The following is a 19,173-nucleotide window of genomic DNA, read 5'->3' as shown; positions in this document are numbered from 1 at the left end:
GAGGATAGTCAATCTCAAATTTTTTATTACCTCATACAGAGAGGCTTTTGTTCATTATGGATGTTAAATAAAGCTTTATTATTATTATTATTAATGCTCGGTTTCACCAAGCTCGGTCAATAAATTTGAACATAGTCAAGCCGGGTACAATTTACAAGTGTGCAATGGAATTATCGATAGCAAATATCGCCATGGATTTCATAATATGTTCCAGTGCACCCCTTGATTTGACCATGTTCAAATGTCTAGACCGAGCTTGGTCTAATCGTAGAGGAACAATAGAGTAATTTATGCTATTGTTTCCCTATGGTCTAACCGATTATTACTTTTAGTTTTTATTTGAATACGATCAGGAGGTTATAGAAGGTTCCAACCTTGATGATAGCAGAAAGTTATAGTGAGTAAGTTATCGCAGTGTGACTTATGTGTGCCCATGAAAACGTCTCATTCAACTTTATCTCAATCATATTGTTAATTTAATTATTTTTTTGCTTTTTTCACTTTTCTCTCTACCTCTTTCACCACTTCTCTCTCCACCCTACTTTTCCGATTCTCACTTCTTCTTCCCTTCATCACCACTCTCTATCTCTTCTTCCATCACATTATTTGTCTGTGATTCTACTTTGTTAACGCTCTTTCACTGTATAAAAGTTTATTGTCTTTTGAATGAATAAGATAGGAATTCGATTGACAACTAGGATGCTAAAACAGAATGCTGGTACAGCGATAGTCGATAGTCTCCGAACAGCAATTCCATGTAATGGAAATTGTTACTCGAGTTCATGGATACAACACTTGAAGCATCCAGCCGTAACGTTCAGGTTGTGCTCCAAGCAGAGTTCCTAATGAGAATCACTCATCACTCCTCAAGTAGCTTCAGACTTTACAGCCAACTTCATCTTGTTGTCGTAAATGTTTCATACCCTGATTATAAATTTACCTACCTGTTCTGCTCTATCAGAATTACAAATCTCCTAAATGAAGCACCTATTATTATCAACAGATATTATTTATTCAAATCACAGGTAGGCTCGAATGCTCTGGTTACTCAATATATAACTAGAGTTCCTTCATTCATTTTCTAATCGTGAATTCATTGTTGTACTGTCAAAAGTTGCTCAGTATCTAAAAATCGCGAAGGTACGTCGTTATCTAATTCCAATATCTCAAATTAGAATTCGTTCTCACAACTTTATTAGTATACTTTACAGGTTTTCCTTGACCATTGAGTTATTCTCAGATATATCTTTCCAGCTGAAGATTTCCAATAGGGCAATGAGAGGCTTCTTATTGGAGTCTTAGATTCCAACGATTGGAAGAGACTTTATGCTTTGGATGTGCTTGTACAAGTGTTTTATTGATTAAAGTAATTCAATGTATGATATCAATGTATTTAATGCATAGCTATGATTCAATGATAAATGTAGTTCGTTGAATTGATAAGAATGATCTTGATAGGATGTTGATGCAATAAAATATCAAAGCTGAGAATTTATATGTGTTATAAGATGAGATGAATATTGGTGTTGATATGCCGATAAGTTGAAATGATAGAATTATATGGAATATTAACATCATTCTATCATTAAATTATACATCTTTATATCATGAAAGTATGAACATTTCTAATTTACTATTGTGAGAGAAGAAATTTCCAATGATTGTAATGATTGTAGACTTACGATTACTCACTGTTTATTATGTAACCTCTTGGTGATAAGCCATAAGTTGGCCAGTTCATTCATGTATCATTCTAAACCTACTATCATTGTAACCTGTTGCCTTTCGAAATCGAGTCATTCTACCACACTGCCAAACGGTTAAAAAACTGCTTTACCACACTGTTAAAAAAAATTGCTTTCATTCAGTAATTCGATCTTAAAAATTTCCTAGTTGATGAAACTATAGAATTGAATACATCGATTGTAAGAGATGACAAGAGATTCAACCTTCTCCTTTGCTTCGAAAGGTTTCTATTTTCCATTGCTTTCCAATATAACCCTACTACATGTGGTAAGAATAGAATGCAGCCATCAAGTGTCTAGAGTTGTAGAGTGACCGTATCAACTAGTCTATTCGACCGTGACTTTAAAACAGTGTGGCCTAGTGTGCATAGTGGACCTGTTCTTATTCGGGTTAACCGAACTATGATTTATTTCGACGTAGATTGATGAAATTAATTTCTGGCTTTTTCGTAACCTACTGTGAGTGAGTGATATACAGATTTAAATCCTTGCAGCGTCAAACTGCATCAAGGACTTGGCCGTAATATTCGAGCTGGGCCAATAGCAGTTGATGGAATTATGGCATTATGTGCATCCAGCAGACGTTGATGTATTTTCAACGCCCATCCATCCATCTTTACTGCTTACTAATTTTTATCTCACCTCGACATAGTCTAGAAGTGTATCACCTTGACTTCTAAACACTTCCAAAACGTTTCCCAATATTATTCTTTAGTATTCAATATTTCTATCAGTCCAATATTAATCCAATTTTATTTTTCTTTTCCACCGTTCTCTCATTCATATGAATGGGTAGCAAGGGAACTTTTCATCTTTGAACATCTGGGGTTACATTCAGGACAATGCTGCCTGTGACTGCTGCTCAGAACAAAACTACACTCACTTATTGCAGTGCGAGTACCTTGAAACAAACTGCACTCATGACGACCTCCTCAAATGCAATCACAAACCCTTCGGGTGGCTAAATTTTGAGAGGGAAATATATAAAAAATAGCATAATTGTGATCATGGACATGGAAAGTAAGTATATTTGAACAAATTTGTTATGTTGGTTCTCAATCATGTTTCACTTTGCATCCTTCTCAACAAACTCACAGATCTATTAATGTGTATTCCAATGGACGTGAATAAAAGCTCACATTTTTCTTCGCTTACGTTAATTATTTTTTCAGTTTCTTTGACCTTAAACTGCATCACTGTCTAATAATCTGAAGAAACGAATTAAGCCCGGGCCACACTTATCATGCAGCGTTACGATCCTAATATTGTCCTAATATGTCCTATATTCCTGTGGTGTAAGGCGTGGAGGGGTGGTGGTGGGACATGTGTGGTATGCGTCTTTCTAGGCTGTTGTGATCCGTGATCGGATCGGAGTAAGATCTGAACGCTACATGATTAGTGTGGCCCGGGATTTATTCGGAAGTTTCGAACCTCAATACTTGTGAGTTGTTCTAATGTATCTGTTAATTCATCAGTTAATGTGGGTAGTCCGTTCCGATCCCACAATATGTGAAAGTATCATTAGATTAACTGACAATTGATAGGAGTATTGTACTTTGTTTTGAGGGTTTCAAATCGAAATCCGCAATCGTTATTTGAAAAAATGTTCATAAATACTGTCCTAAATTTTGGAAAAAAGGGACTTATATTTTAAATAGCTAACATTAGAACCAGGTAATGTGAGCAAGAGATCTTTGTTTTTTGACTCTCTCATCCATATTGTAATCTACATAAATAAAGTACTCAATCAATCAATCCAGCTTAGCTGGATGCCAAGTAGCATGCCAGAGCATCGCGTCGATGGGGGGGGGGAATCCAGCAGAGTCGAGCTAATTCACTCCGAAGCAAATAAAAGATAGAAATAGATAATAATAATCCTATTCTCATCCTCTTTCCTTCGAAGAAAGAGTAAATAGGCAAAGAAATGAACGGTTCATCACAGTTTCGTTCTTCACTATCGAATCCCTCGTGAACACCTCTTGGTGCCTTGACTGAGATTGGTCAGACGAGGAGCTCACATTAAGGGGCAGTGAGTGTAGGCCACCAGTTGATCAATATCCCCTTTTCCAACAAAATCACTACCGATCAGCTTACATGTGCTGTGCTGTATGGCTGCTCTGCTCATTTCCTTGACAATTGTTTTGCATGTGTTCAACCTTAACCCAATAATATTACTACGTATCGTCTTCCAAATTCAAATGAATTCTGATCCCAATTTTTCATTGACATTTTTATCAAAGTATCAACTCTTGACGACAAAATTATTTTAGCCTGAACTTCATAGAACGAATTCTATTTCAAAGCAAGTAAAAGCTAATTGCTTAGTCCGCCCTCAGCAGTAATTGCATGACCATCTATTAAGCGTAAAGAAGCTTTTATTTAGATTTAATAGCTGCAGCACAACAGGTGAATTACATTGTTTTTCACTGCCATTTATTGCCAAATAGCGCTGAACACTCAATTATCCAATTGTTTTTATCCCTTCTTACTCAGAATGCAGCCTCTGGTGTGAAATTGATCAAAGTACTGGATGTAAAAAAGGTTGATTTATTTTGTGTGAATTTGGAACTTTTTTCGAGCTTTCTTCCTTGTTGTATGCTAATCGTAATTTGTGTTGTGTAATTTGACTGGAATAGTGGATGTAATCTAGACGTAGAAGGAGTTTCGATAGATGCATTCCTGAAATTCGATTACGAAGATTGGAAATTAATTTCATCAGAATAGCGATGCAGTGATTCACTTTTTCAGCCATACCTTCTAGTTCTTCCCCATTATATTCGGTTTGTGAAATCAATTGGCAGAATGCTTCGCTCAAGTCGAGAATTTCATTGATTCACACATTTACAGAATGTCTCCTTCCTTCTGCTTAGGATGGCAAGAGAAGACCGGTACTCGCATCACATTCCGCCTCTACAGGCATCAAAAATAGTTGAGGATGTTGTATAAGAACTTGTGATGATCTTGTGATCGCCTGTCTAATTATTTCAGAATCTTGTGATTTTTCAATAACAATCACTAGGGCACTGTATTTGCTCTCAACTACATCTCATTGAAGATAGTACTGTAGATTTTCAACAAGGTACATCAAATCCTTTCTCAGCCAATACTTATAATCTATTCCCATTGCACTCAAATACCAAGTGTTTCTTTTGGGCTCGAAGTAGCTGAATAGAAATGTGTTGACAGACAATGTTATCAACAATCACATTCTGCACTACCAATTCTACTCCATAACTACAATAGTTCAATATAATAATCCATTGTCAATGTAACACACTTTTTCAATCTTCATACTTCATTTTTCTAAGTGCGAATTCGGTTCTCTGGATGCATGTCTAGATTTTAATAATTTTGGTAATGCATACTTTCATTCCAATACAATTCAATAACTTTTCAACAAAGCTGTTTTTGCAATAGAGCATTTCTATTTCCATTCTACTGAACTTTGAATTGGTGAAACTATTACTGTTGGTGAAACTATTGGTGAAATTAGTACTGACAGACTGATCTCTTACTAGTACTGATTGGTCGTGGCTATCTTTGTTTAGGAAATGTTCAACAAACTTTATAACAAGGATTAATGAATAGATTCTTTATTTCAAAACAAGCCAAAACCAATCAATATTCTGTAACTGTCACAATTAGTAAATAGCTATGAACAATAATCATTATACAGTAGATAAACATTATCGTATTCAATATTTTATGCTGTTTTAGTGTTTTTCGTGAATATAGCCTACTCTTATGCAATATCAGGCGTAAGTTTTCACTCGCCGATTGTTATTTTCCAATAACATCCAATAAAGGCATCTGTATTTGTATGTGAGATTGTTGTATACTCTTGAGCATTAACATAACTTCCATGGCCCGTGTCAAGGTTAGATACTCAATTAGAATTGAATAAGAGGTCGGACTCTTCGTTTCTTAGAAAGAAAGAAATGTGATTACAAGTGATTTCCTCAACGGCTTTCAACATCAATTAATTCAACTTTGGAAAGAGAGTTTTTCAAATTCAAATTCAAATTATTTATTAAAAAAAAAAAAAACAAGTATTACAATCACTTCAATAATCGCCCATATGGACCTCTAGGGTCTGTATTTGGGTCGATGTTACAGTAGGTAGCCAATCATAAAGTAATACAATAATATAAACGTTACTATAGCAAAAATAAAAAAGAAGAGAATACATCGAATCTTACCTAATAAAAAACAGCTTGTTATAAATCAGTAGTTGAATTTATTGATTATAATAATAATGATAATAATAACTCAGTACCAATGATTATAAGAACCATCCACATATTATATAATTTTATCTTTAAACAAAATTATTAAATTAAAATTAAATAACTCACACACACACACACACCACGAACACACACACACCACACACACACACACACACACACACACACACACACACACACAGACCCACACCCACACATACACACACACGTACACACACGCGCGCGCGAGGATGAGGATAACAGAAGAGAAGGAGAACTACAGGAGTCACTACGATAGCTGCTAAAGGAGTCACTAAGGTTTAAGAATTTTTTTTTTAAGGAAACTATAATTATAATCTATGTGGACAAGCCACATATATCAACTGAATTATAATCAACTGGACAGCCTCATGCATAACGGAACCCAGCGACAGATGATGCAACTGAGAAAGTTTATGATTATGAACTAAGTCTTGATAGAATGTGCTGGGTTTTTTTTTATTTTATTTTTTTCAATTTTTTTTTTAAGATATCATAGTTTCTCATATTATACGGTGTGCAGATATAAAAAATAAACGTAATTCATTTGTATGAATCTGAAACTATCAGGTATTGATTGAATTTTGTTAATGAATGTTAAAAGAACGTTACGAGTTCAATGATTGCTTGAGTAAGCTTAGGAAGAAATTTCAAGACCTACGAGGATAGACCGGAAAGTCTCTAACTCGACTATGAAGATGACAATTTCGTGAACTAGATTTAATGTATGTTTTTGGTCACAGCCCCACATCGACTTATTCAAACGACTGTTACTTGGATACCACGCGTCCAAAATTACTGAAATTTTAGTAAGTTACTGTTCAAATATGACCAAAACGTGACCGTAGAATGCATTGGAAGTATAGTTCTAGATAAAAATTTTGCCACATTATCTCTTTATACTTTTAAGTACTTTGAAATTCACAAAAATATGTCTAATATTAATATCAATACTCAATTAACTTCCAATTGAGTTCTAATCAATACCGAAATAATGAAAAAAGATTCTGTAAGCTTATTAACAGAAGTGATGTGGGTTGAAACAAATTGATTTCACCCTGTTTTGTATAGAACAAAATCATCCTCAACGGCATAATCTGATGAAATTGTGTTGATCTCTGCTGTGTAAGCTACGATATGATTAAATCTGCACAATTTTGTGGTCTTGCTAAGCGTTTTCTGATGTCATTATGATGGGTTGAAAACGTTTGTGTTGATAAAACCAGACATCGATCCGCTTCAGTGTGTATATTCCGCGTGGAAGGGGTGCAACAATTTCTCTTGGAATTAGAAAGCGATAGAAATACTCGTTTGAGCTGGTGGCGCACTGGAGGTGGGAAGAAAATGGAAACATTGTGTTAAAATGACGTCATCAATTTCAATTTCGGATCGCGGTTTTCTGTTTGCACACAAAGGCTGCGATCACAATGGAGCCTTTGCAATGAACATCATTTCAACGTTCTGCTCGGTGCAGCTTTTACTGTTCATTCTGGTCAATCATTGTGTCATATGTAGGAGTAATAAAATATTCGGTAATTGGTAGCAAGAAGCGTTTTCCTCGTTGGGGAATCAAATTGTAATGGAAAAATTAACAAGTGCTCACATTTCAAGGGGCTATGAAAAATCAACACGATTCTCAATTTACATTTGATTCCTTGATAATCTTGTAGTACGATCAGTGTGATCTAAACTTAGGATTCAAAGGTTGAGATTATAAGTATATTCAAAATTATTTCTCGATCTCCAATTATCAAGACTTACGGCTAATCAATGTTGAATATTGATGACAATTATCTACTTGGTAAATAATAACTTGACCAGAACCTTCATTTCAGTTATATGCATTAGCCACAAATCATATTATTCCCTATTGTGGTTACTGAATCAAGTACTCTTAACTCCTTGAAACTTGAACACGTTCGTGATGAAGAGTTTTCGATGCGATTAGACGATATTGTAGCCTCTTGTCATATCGTTGTCTCTTGAAACCTTTCCTTCGACACAAGTCATCATACTAAATGCCGGATAGCAAATCCACCAGGACCATTTGATTGATGAGCATTGTGTAGATCCCAGATTAAGATTGGTTTCGCTTGGTGCATTCCAATATGAGAAAATTGATTATGAGTAGATTAAATGAGTAGAAACAACATACTTTTTTGTCCTCCTGCAATTGAGGGAGGACATAGCCAAGCAAACCAACTCAGAAATTAACTCAAAAGTATGTTGTCTGGAAAAAGCAGTACCTGTAATTGATACTATTGAATTCTAGTTAAATTTGAACATTGTGTAATGATGTTGACAGTTTATTCATTATTGAATTTCGTCTTGCTCAATCGATTAACTGCATTGGGCTAAGTAATGGAGGATGTGAGTTCATGGACCCTATAGAGGTTGATAACATGCGATGGAACTTTCCCAACTTCTCTATAACCAATTTTCGTGTAGCGAAGATAATTTTGAAAGCGATTTATGTCTCAACTAACTATTCCCAAACCCAGAATTCGGATGGCCATTCAAAGTTTCGAAGCACGGGCAGTATAATAAACTTCATCGTACAATCTACGTTGATCCTTTACCAAACACAAACTTTGTACTCATGATATTGATGGTATGTTTGTGTGCTAAAACTTGAAGATGTTCCATAGCATTCTTGTCTGTTAGAAAGTCCCCTACAATATTTATTCTCGAAGGATGTTGCATTTTCTTTCACAATAATTAATCCAATAATGGAAAAAAAGAAATATTGTTGGCTTCATAACAATCTTAATCTCCTCAATACTGAAAATGCATAATTATTTTTAGCAATCATGCTATAATTTGTCTTTCTTAAATCTAAATAAGTTTCGTGATGATAATAAGATAGAAGAACTCAGGGGAGTATTCTGTATCACATAGCAATGCTAAGAAAGGCAATCAGCTGATGTAGATAATCCTGTTTTACAATCAGCATGGGAGAACAACATGAATCTGATGTCATTTGTGCCTTGTCATTAATTATTATACGTTGTAGTATGAAAATCTATCAAAAGTTGCTGATCGGTTAGGAGCATGCCTCATAACTGATTTTCAGCGCAAAAAGAAATCAATCTTCTACTTGTTATCCCAACCGCCTGTTATACTTATAATAATAATTATTAAATAATATAATATTAATCAATATTGAAACATATTAATACTGTCTCAAAATCCAAAGTGACGTATTCCTAGGTAGAAATAAACTTAACCTTCTCCAGTTCTGTTCTTCTAAATAAATTATGTTCTCTACTTGTTGACTTGATAATTCTATGACAGGAAGAAGTAGGATACTTCTTCCCTAAATTAATAAAAACAATATAAAAACGTTTTATATTGTTTTTATTAATTTGAATTAAGTAGCCCATATAAGTGAAGTGATTTCTTCCCTAAATTATTCTGTACAAGCACATATCTAAACGGTCCAATTCATCCTGTATCAATTTAAAGTAATTAATTTATGATTTGGGCCGCAATTGTTGCAATAGTCGTAGTGCTCATGTTAATGTCGTAGAAACCTGTGTCTACTACCATTACACACAGTAAGGATTATGGTTGTTGTGCGACTGACGACTGGCTCTGTCCACTCATGCGACAATGATGCGACCGACGACACTTGTTGCGTCACATTCTACACGCTACAGGCTGCTCTTTTGTTGTGTACTCCTGTTTTTTGTCGGTGTTGAGCTCACTCCAGATTCATATGATACAAATCCGCATTAGCTTAATAAATAAATACCTGGCCATTTTTCTAGAATAGTATTAGCTTTCTTATTTCTTGATGATCTGTGTTTTGGCTTGGTGGATAATAAACCTTAAATGTGGATAATGAACATAAAAAAATATAGGTGTCAAAGAGAGAGGTTGAGGAACAGGAAAAGGAAGAAAGAGAAGATAATATGTTGATAATTGATGAAGAAAAATTTATATTCTACCGTATGTAAAACGTTCACTTAGATCAGTTTAGCATAATTGGTTAAACCATTGCTTAAATCAACGAATGAATAAAAGAGTGATAAACGATCACTCTAAAAGTCAACAAATGATCAAACACCCTAAAAGTCAACACGTTATTCAATGAGATTGGTGATTTCGTCTATAGTGTTCTGTTCTGCTTATACTTGTGACATTGTATTAAAGTGATCGTCTCTTTGAAAAAATAAAATTGCTATTACACTAAAATTTAATTTTGATGAGTTCAATCTTGAACACAGTCATATTGATATATATCATTAATTCATTTATTGTTTAAAAACCGGCAGTATAAATTCAAATTCAAATTTTATTTATTCAAACTCACAATATTTACAATCAAAATCAATAAAGGTGCGTACAGACTTTCGCTCTGCTCCGCAACCGAACGTCACTCGAGCAGAGCGATTGATGATCGACCGGGGAGCCAGAGTGGAACGCGAGAAGAGCTAACATCTCCCGTAACGTTCATGATCGGTGCGTGTACAGAGCGGGGGCGGAGCGATTGCGGAACGAGGGCGGAGCGGGTTGGAGGCGCGTATATCTGTACGCAGCTTAAAAAAAACAAAAACACACAGCTCAGTAAGATAGATAAAAATAATATAACATTAATTATTATTCTAGCTATAACATTATTCCCAATGAGTAATACATTTCCATTTAATATTCTTGGAAATTCCATGTTAAGGATGGATAAATATATCATTATTGTTAGGTATAGTACCTTGATACACAATGGCTCATTTTAAGGTCGAAACTGGAATCTTATCTAGTTGAAATTTGAACTAGATTAGATCAACATCTGAAAATGAAATAATTTTTCTTTTAAACATCCAATCAATGATATCAAAAAAATTCAAATAAATTAAATAAAAATTGAACTTAGTTCTCAACCCTGGTGCTAATAACATCAATATTAGTTGAGTTATTTTTCTGTAAGAAAGAAACAGACTGTGGCGGGTTGAACACTTCAATAAGAGCACTGTTGATTGTAGTAAGCTGCTGGAGTAATGTATTCAGGTGGGCGGCGTTGTTGTTTGTAGTTGGAGGAGGACTTTGGAGTTAACCTGCTGTTTGGCAAGCTGGGCTGGTTATCGAATTAGCAAGCTACGATGACGTGGTTGGGGGCGGGGGGGAGCATTGTGGCTGTGGTCCACCTCATCACAATTTGATCTGTGGACTGTGGGTCACTACGTGCCTGGTGCCTGGTGCCTGTTCTCACCAACAACATGCCTCGTCCCTTAATCACCACAACAGTCTGTCACTCTCAACCGATATTAATTGAGACTCCTATTTGACAATTCCTCTCATTTTTTTCGTTACCTAGGATATTCTTCCATCTAAATGTTCACTCATCGACAAAACAAATACATTCAGAAATTAGAAACAATATTTTCACAGTTATTCATTGGAGTTTGGATATTTGAAAATAGATTTTCCCATGTAGGAGTAGTCCATTAGTATTTGGGACGGAAACAGTTCTAGGTTGAGACTATTCTATCTCTCCTAACCTTTTGTGTACCTATTTCTCCTATCTGATAACACATTCTCTTCATCAATATTGCAGAACACCACTCTCTAATTTCAATTAGCATTCGTTCATAAGTTACAATGTCATAGAAATCCGGAAAGAAAGACTTGTGGGTTCAGCCTGTTTCTTATCTCTCGATCAGTCGTGCTTTTTCTGGAAAAGCACTATAATTATCGTGGAAATCTACCAATATTCTACAATCCTCATAGTTCCATTATTGTCTCATTATTGAATATCAGATAAAGGAATAGAAATATCATTGCGCTCAATCCATGGTTTTCTACTAATAACGCTCCTGACCACTAGACCAACCCGGTCGGCAATAAAATTATTTACATTACATGAATGAACAAATAGAGTTCATGAATTAACATTGATTAATATTAAAATGCTATATTAACATTGGAATAATATTATTTTTCGTTTACCACTACTCATTTTTTCATGCCACTGACTTACAAAGTATATGACGGATACAGCTTCTGATTGGCTGGAGAATAGTGCACAATATTACAAATCCTTTCTAGTGTTTATAATAATTACTTAATCCTAATTCTCCTACTCAAGTATTTCCTTCCAGAAAATGGAAAGGAACTAAACATTTTCATAGTTATTGAAGGATAAACTGTTTATTACAGTATATGCTGATATCCTATTTTATAGGATACGAGGAAAACGTTCTTCTTACTCCGGATGAAAATTATCACTAAAATTGATGTAATTAAAATGAGTTTCAAGGATGAAATCTCGTCTAAACGACCAAACAACGCAGTTCCCATTTACATTCGGACATTCAAGAGCTGGCATTTTGTCGCTCACCGCCGCTGAAAATGAGCGAATAAGGTGAAAAGGGCAAAAGCCAAATTTATCTTGCTCCGCTAACGATGTCTTGAAGCAGCGCACATCTCGTGATTGCTCTCCAAACGAATTCTTCAACTAAACGAGATGCTAGTAGCTCCGGCCCTGCTATGATTCAATACATTGAGTGAATCTTATTAGTGTAAACGACGGAGGAACTACATTATGTATTATCTGAGACACGGTTCGCCCTGGGCAAAATGACGGAATTAGGGCACAGGAGACAAAAAAAGAGAGATGGCGACAGGACAGAGAATTGCGCTGGTAAAGACTTTCAAATGAAGATTAAATGACGGCAAGGATGTGCCATCAACTAGCCCCTCTAATGACGATTTAGTGCTCCTAAAAACCCAGGAAAAAGTTGCAGTTCATAAAAACCTTGATAGGAGTCCCTGATTCATCATTTTCACTGATATTATTAGAATGGAATTAAAATCATAAAACCATTCTACAGATGGAAATAGATGGCTCATTGTACACAGTACTCGATACAATTGTTGCATATTTTGAAGCATAGTCGGTGTCTTAAGGATGCATTTGGTTCAGGCATAATTTATTATTAATTTTTAGAACTACATATTAGTCATTAAGCCTTAATTAAACTATAGTACAGTACTAAGAACAATAGTCTGATAATAATTATTGTACTATTTTACAGTACTCATATTTTTGTATATTTCTAAATCGTATCATAAGAAAAGATTGTTTGTAGGCACATAATATGATTATCGTTGAATCCTTTTTCTGTTGAATACTCCAATAATGGTGGACATAAAAATCATCAATAATAATGTAATGTAATCATCAACTTATCGTTTCACTTGAGTAATCACTACAGTTTGAAAATAAACCAATATTATTCTCTTATGATAAGGCTTCATTCTCTTGCAGGCCTAGCGTCCCAACAATCCAAGGTGCTAGAGTGGTAGAACCCCACCGAAAATCCGGGTTCCTTTATATCCATAATCCTCCATATTCTACGTCCTTACCCCTCACCAAGCCTTAATATCCTCCCACTTGTTTCTTTCAAATTTTCACTTCCCTGTGAATTCTGCCCATCCAATAAATTAGCCTACATTATTTTCATCATTTGTATGAATTTCTGAATGAATAACTACTTTCTTTCAATCGAAAATTCGAAAATATCAGTGTCGCAGTGTTTGAATATTTTATTTTCTGTGCAGCAGTGAATGTGATGTCCCTTCTACAAGAGACATTTGTAGAAGAGGATATAAGAAGCCCAATATGAAAAACGTATTCACTTATAATCTTCTTAAATTTTACCTTTTTCGTATCCAACATTAGTATGCAAGTACAAACCCTCTATAACAAAGACATATTGGAAACTAGTGATCTTCAGTTTATTGAGAACTTTTAGCTTACTAGCTTTTAGTTTACTACAAATTCATTATATAACGTAGTTATTTCAGATTGCTGAATATTTATTATGATGATGATGCTAATGCCGTAAGTAGGTTCTCGGTATTTTATTTAACTACTGGTTGAATGCAAAAAAGCTACTGTTAACACTCCTATCACTACTGTGAAGTATATCTAATCAACCTTGTTTTGGATTTCAAATGTTTAATAAAATTGTTGATTTAATATGAATAAACTTATATTAAATTCCGTTGAAACCTATCGCACTGATTTCTTATTTATAAATCCTTTATGTTATCCTCCATCAATCTTATTCTCTTCAAAATATGGGTCAGCTTGTCTAATAATAATTATTTGTTGCCTTGTTACAGGGATGGGGTGTTTCGGGAGCAAAGACAAATTATCCAAAGAGGATATGGATTTCCTCAAATCACAAACACGATACGACGAAGCTACAATTAAAGAATGGTACAAAGGTTTTAAGGTGAGTTAAACATTCTAAATATAAACTCGTTATACTATACATTACAATTTAATCCTTTCAACTTTCATAAATAGTACTCTAAAAGTGAAGAAGATCGGTTGAGTGGTGTTGATTTCATTTTCGTATGGCTTTCATTAGTAGAGATAATAATACTAACTTCATGATTTTTGTCCTTGATCGATAGAATAAACCAATAAAAAGATGATACTGTAGGCCCAATCAAATCAAGAAATGATTTCCACCTTTCTACCTACATAGTCTATCTGTCTGTGAGAAGCCAATTTAGTGGATTCATTTTGGAAAACTGAAGAAGAAATTGCTCCGAGACCAAACAATATGTATAGAAGTAAACTATTTACTTTAGGTAATATAGTACATGCTAATAAACGTTATATGAAGGGATTTCGGGTTGAACCAACAGTTGCATTGGACATTGATCCCTGCCCTGAGCGTACACTGCACTGCACTGGCCTTCTCCATACATCAGTAAGCAGCCAGAATCGATTGATTCGACAAAGCCTTTTCCAATTGCTGGGCTGTTCCAATAAAACAAGCACAGGCATCCTCATCCCCACAGCCCCACAGCCAACTCAGTAGGCAAAGCGCGTATCTTCTGATTGGAAAGCTCAGAATCTCTTCCCTTTCTCTACTCCCTTTTTTCTCCCCTGTCGGGAAACTAGTTTGCAAAATCCCCGACAGCGCAATCCTTTCGTTCCACAATGAGACAACCTCCATCCTTTGTGTGGACTGGCAAACTCCAGACAGTCCTTCTTCTGAACAAGGGCTCTTTATTTGTATTTGGACTCAACAAATATATGCTCGCTCACCCGCACTTTGCATATTCCTATCCTTATATTCTTCTGGTTGTATTTTATCTGTCAATCAATAACTCCAGGAAAAGCTACATTCATATCGGACGTGACTACCAAGAGAGAATGAATCTCTTTCAATCTCCCTCAACTCAGAGAGTAATATTTTCTGTCTCCTTTCAATAATGTTTTAAGTGAAGCCCTCTCTACCTACAACCAGAAAATCTTACTTCTCAATACATTGTATCATGATCAAATTTAAACTTTTTCATACCGAAAGCTTTTCAGATCAAAATCATATCCAGAATTCTAAGATTCCTCTTGGCCTCAATTTCGTTTAAACTCAATCTCCCCCCAACTCCATATTTCTGAATTTGAAGCTCTGCTCAACTCGAATAACCATATGAACATATATTGCTCAACAACAATAATGCTCTTCTTTCACTATCTATTCGTTATCTGAGCTATCAAAGTTATCCCTCTAAAGCTCTATCACGAGTACCTAGGTACCTTGTTATCACTGCACTTGAGCAATGGGGTGGATTATATTAATTCACATTTTTATTGTGAATGCTATTCATCATCCAATTATGTGGATAAAAATTATACATTTTCAAATACGAGTACAATGCCAGTCATATACTAGACAAGAGGGAGTTTTGCCTTCATAAGTGCTACATAAGTAGATTTACTTGCTCTTTGATATTGATATCTATGATGATTTATGAACTAAAATCCTACAGTTTAGCTGGATTCCAATCCATGACTGGTTTTAGTGGCTCAAGTCATGTTGATAGCGCCATATCTCACTGGTTACCATAGTCGGCGGTTTATATTTGCACATTATAAAATACAAATCTTTATTTATCGAATAATTATTATTAAACACAAATCTTTATTTATAGGAGGCACAACACCGAATACTGTTGACATTTCACCTCACCTTTAAAGTTTTTCTTTCGGTGACACAAAGTTATAACATTGCCATGCTCTAGTTGGAGGCTTCAATATAAAGTTGCTCAATCTCGATTGCATCACAATATTGATTTCAATCCCACATAATTGTAAAGTTGTCCCTCGTGTGGCTGCATTGTTTTGTCAGGTTAGCGGAATTGTGTTTCGCCATAAAACCTGTGGCGCGTGGCTAAGTGATATTTGCCGGGCGTTTTACTGTATGGTGATTTGCTCGCCCGGTATTAAATGGGGCGTGCATGTATGTTTTTAGGGGGCCTCCAGGGGCAGAAATCGGTCTGGTCCTAATGATGCCGCCTTTCGTTGGAACACTTTTACTGGGCTGGGTTGTCCCCTGGGGGCGGCAGGGTCCCACTCCCGGCATTTAGGCGAATAGCGTCATACGGGCTTTGCTCTTTTATAGTTTTCCCTCGTCCAAATTATCCTTTTCTATTCCTTCTTTTCTCTGTTCTACTTCTTCTCTATGTTTTCCCTTTCCCTTCTCTTCTATTTCCTTCTATACTCTTCTCCTTCTTTTCCGTGTTCTACTTCTTTTCTCCTCTTCTATTTCCGTCTCATCACCCCCTTCAATTTCTCCTAAATCCTCCTCCTTTTTTCTAGGTCTTAACCTTTTCTCTTTTTTTTCACCTCTACTTTTCATGTTCATCCTATTTTATTCCTTTTTCTCCTGTCAGCTAAGCTTGATCATTCATCCTTTGTTCTCCTTGTCCCACCTTAATTCTTTTATTTTGCATATTTTTCTTCCTATTGCTCTTTCCTCATCAGCTTAGTGATTTGGCCTTTCTTCTTCGGGGGTCCTCTCCTCAATTCTCTCCCTCTCCCTCTCTCTTTTGGCAATTCTTCAGCCTCTTATTCCTCATTATTTGTCTTTTTTTTCTTCTCTTACAAGCCTTCTTAAGCTCTTATACTCTTCTCCTCTCCTTTCTTTGTCTATTCTTCATATTCATCCCATTTTCCCATTTTCCCTCTTTCCCTTTTCATTTTTCCATTTATTCTTGCAGGACGTATTTCTTCACACTCATTCCTACTCTTCCTCCTCTAGACTTTATATTTTCCTCTCTCCTCTTTTATCGATTATCTTCCTTGTCTTCTCATTCTGGCCCTTCCTTCGTCCACCTCGTCATCTTCTGCTTCTCATCTACTATTTTAAGTTTTATCCTCGTCTCTTCCCCTCATCGTCGTCTCTTCCCATCCTCTTTTCCTATTATTCATGTAACAATAGTGTTTTCTTTCTCCTTCTTTCACCAGTTTCTCTCCCAGTCGTAAAATGTGTCCAGAAATGTCTGATCCTTCTCCTCTTCCCCCCTCATCACAATGTTCCTGAATTTTCTATACCATTTACCACCACCCCCCCCTTTCTCCCAGAGACAGTAATGGCTTTGGTGAACGACTTGTGTCCCTGTTTACGTAAATACGTTGCCATGAAAACAGCATCTGTGGAAGCTGCATCAGAGAATGGCATGCAATTTGAGACGTATTGTCGTCACCAAGTACATTGTCGTCGTCAGCGTCGTCTTAGGCCGTTTACTTTGTTCTTTTCGTCGCCGGAACGGAATACTCGTCTTTTCACCCTTGACCACCCAATTTTCTCGGACGCTAAAAAAGTTGTACTTTTTTTTATTCCCTTTCGCCAGACAATGGGTGCTGCTTCTATGTTCAATGGGGTTTCCCCGTATATCACTGTCCTTTTTTGTTCTGATAATGATCAATAACATTTGGACATTATTTTTAAGAAATCCTATCCTGTGATCCAATTTACGAAAACTTGGTGCTATAATGTTTTTCAATTCATGATGTCCAAATATACCTATGGTACCAATCTTATCACAGTATAAAGGTAGGCGCACACAGATCGTCATGGGACGATTAGATTTGATGCATTGTTTTCAATTGGAGTGCGCATACCTATACGACGCGGAAGTGTTTAGAGAAACACTTTATTTGTGCTCTTTAGATTTCTCGTTATTTGAAAAATCGGGTTGTTGATTAGATGAAATCATTACATATTCAGTCTAGTGATAGTCTTTTCATTCAGTATTTTTTATATTACTGGAATTTTGGTTGATCAATTCATAATCATAGCAGTTGTTTGTATTAAATAGAAATTTTATCCTTGTATTTCATTTTTTCCCTTTTTTGTTTGATTTCAATTGAAAATCAGGTTTTAAACGAATTTATCAATCCTATACGCTGAAATAACTCGTAAACTTTCCTTTGCATACAGATGATCGCCCCCGACAATAGTTTTGTAACGCATCAGTCCGTATTATTATATTTTCTTGAAACCAATATCATGATCTTACAATTTCATTAAGAGCTGTCAAAATACAATTCTCATTTGTCCTATGTATATGATTACTCTTTCTTTGTGTGCAGGATTCAAGTCGAATGCATGTAATGTCCTGGAAATACTAATTCCATAGATGCCATGGATGAAATATGCATTTTTATTTATTTGCATATGACGCATATCCTATATTTTGTTTTGTGCTTACGACTCATTCAATTCCTAGTCAATTTGTTTCAACTACATCAGATTAAAACCAATTTGTATAATTTCTAATAAAGTATTTCAATAGGACTACTTGATTTGTTGATTAATAAATAATAATCCCTTAGTACCATTTTGTTTTATATAAAAAATTTCAAACAAAAGGGTACTAAGGAATTATTCTTTTATCAATTTTTATAAGTTTTATATTGAAATCTATTCTTCAACGTTTTCGCTTTCTGTTTTGAAAATTGTATGTATCACGTAGACTCAATTGAAAATTGAATAAAATGAATGTTAATGTTTGCGATGTTTTTTTTTGCAGCAAGACTGTCCAAACGGTAGACTAACGCCGGCCAAGTTCGTAGATATGTACAAGATGTTCTTTCCCAGTGGTAATGCCGAAGAGTTCTGCGACCACGTATTTAGGACATTCGACATGGACAAGAACGGATATATCGATTTCAAAGTAAGTACACTTTTTTTGGCACGGCTAACAAAATTTAAACTTTGTAACGTCTACGTTACCAGGTATATTTGTATCACTTCAAGCTATCCACGGAGAAGGCTGGGCAGACAGAAACATATTAAATCAATTATTTAATTTTTTTGATGTAAAAGAAGGTAATGAATAAGTGTGGTACGAGATAT

General features: G+C 35.4%; 2 protein-coding genes across 5 annotated transcripts in view; both read left to right on the top strand.

Annotated features, from left to right (window-relative positions):
- The window catches only part of LOC111052731 (neurocalcin homolog), a 253,861-nt gene that overhangs the window by 213,016 nt on the left and 21,672 nt on the right, over nt 1-19,173 (top strand). The gene's annotated exons all lie outside the window — the stretch shown is intronic.
- LOC111052732 (neuronal calcium sensor 2) overlaps nt 1-19,173 on the top strand; it is a 241,913-nt gene that overhangs the window by 212,975 nt on the left and 9,765 nt on the right. For both annotated transcript variants that reach the window (XM_039430880.1, XM_022339486.2), the window contains 2 exons: nt 14,138-14,250; nt 18,848-18,991. In XM_039430880.1, the coding sequence (XP_039286814.1) occupies nt 14,140-14,250; nt 18,848-18,991 (255 nt within the window). In that variant the 5' untranslated portion in view covers nt 14,138-14,139. The remainder of the gene's footprint in view (nt 1-14,137; nt 14,251-18,847; nt 18,992-19,173) is intronic.

This window comes from Nilaparvata lugens, chromosome 6, assembly GCF_014356525.2.
Source record: "Nilaparvata lugens isolate BPH chromosome 6, ASM1435652v1, whole genome shotgun sequence".
NCBI classification, from domain to species: Eukaryota; Metazoa; Arthropoda; class Insecta; order Hemiptera; family Delphacidae; genus Nilaparvata; species Nilaparvata lugens.
This window is presented reverse-complemented; position numbering and strand designations above follow the sequence as displayed.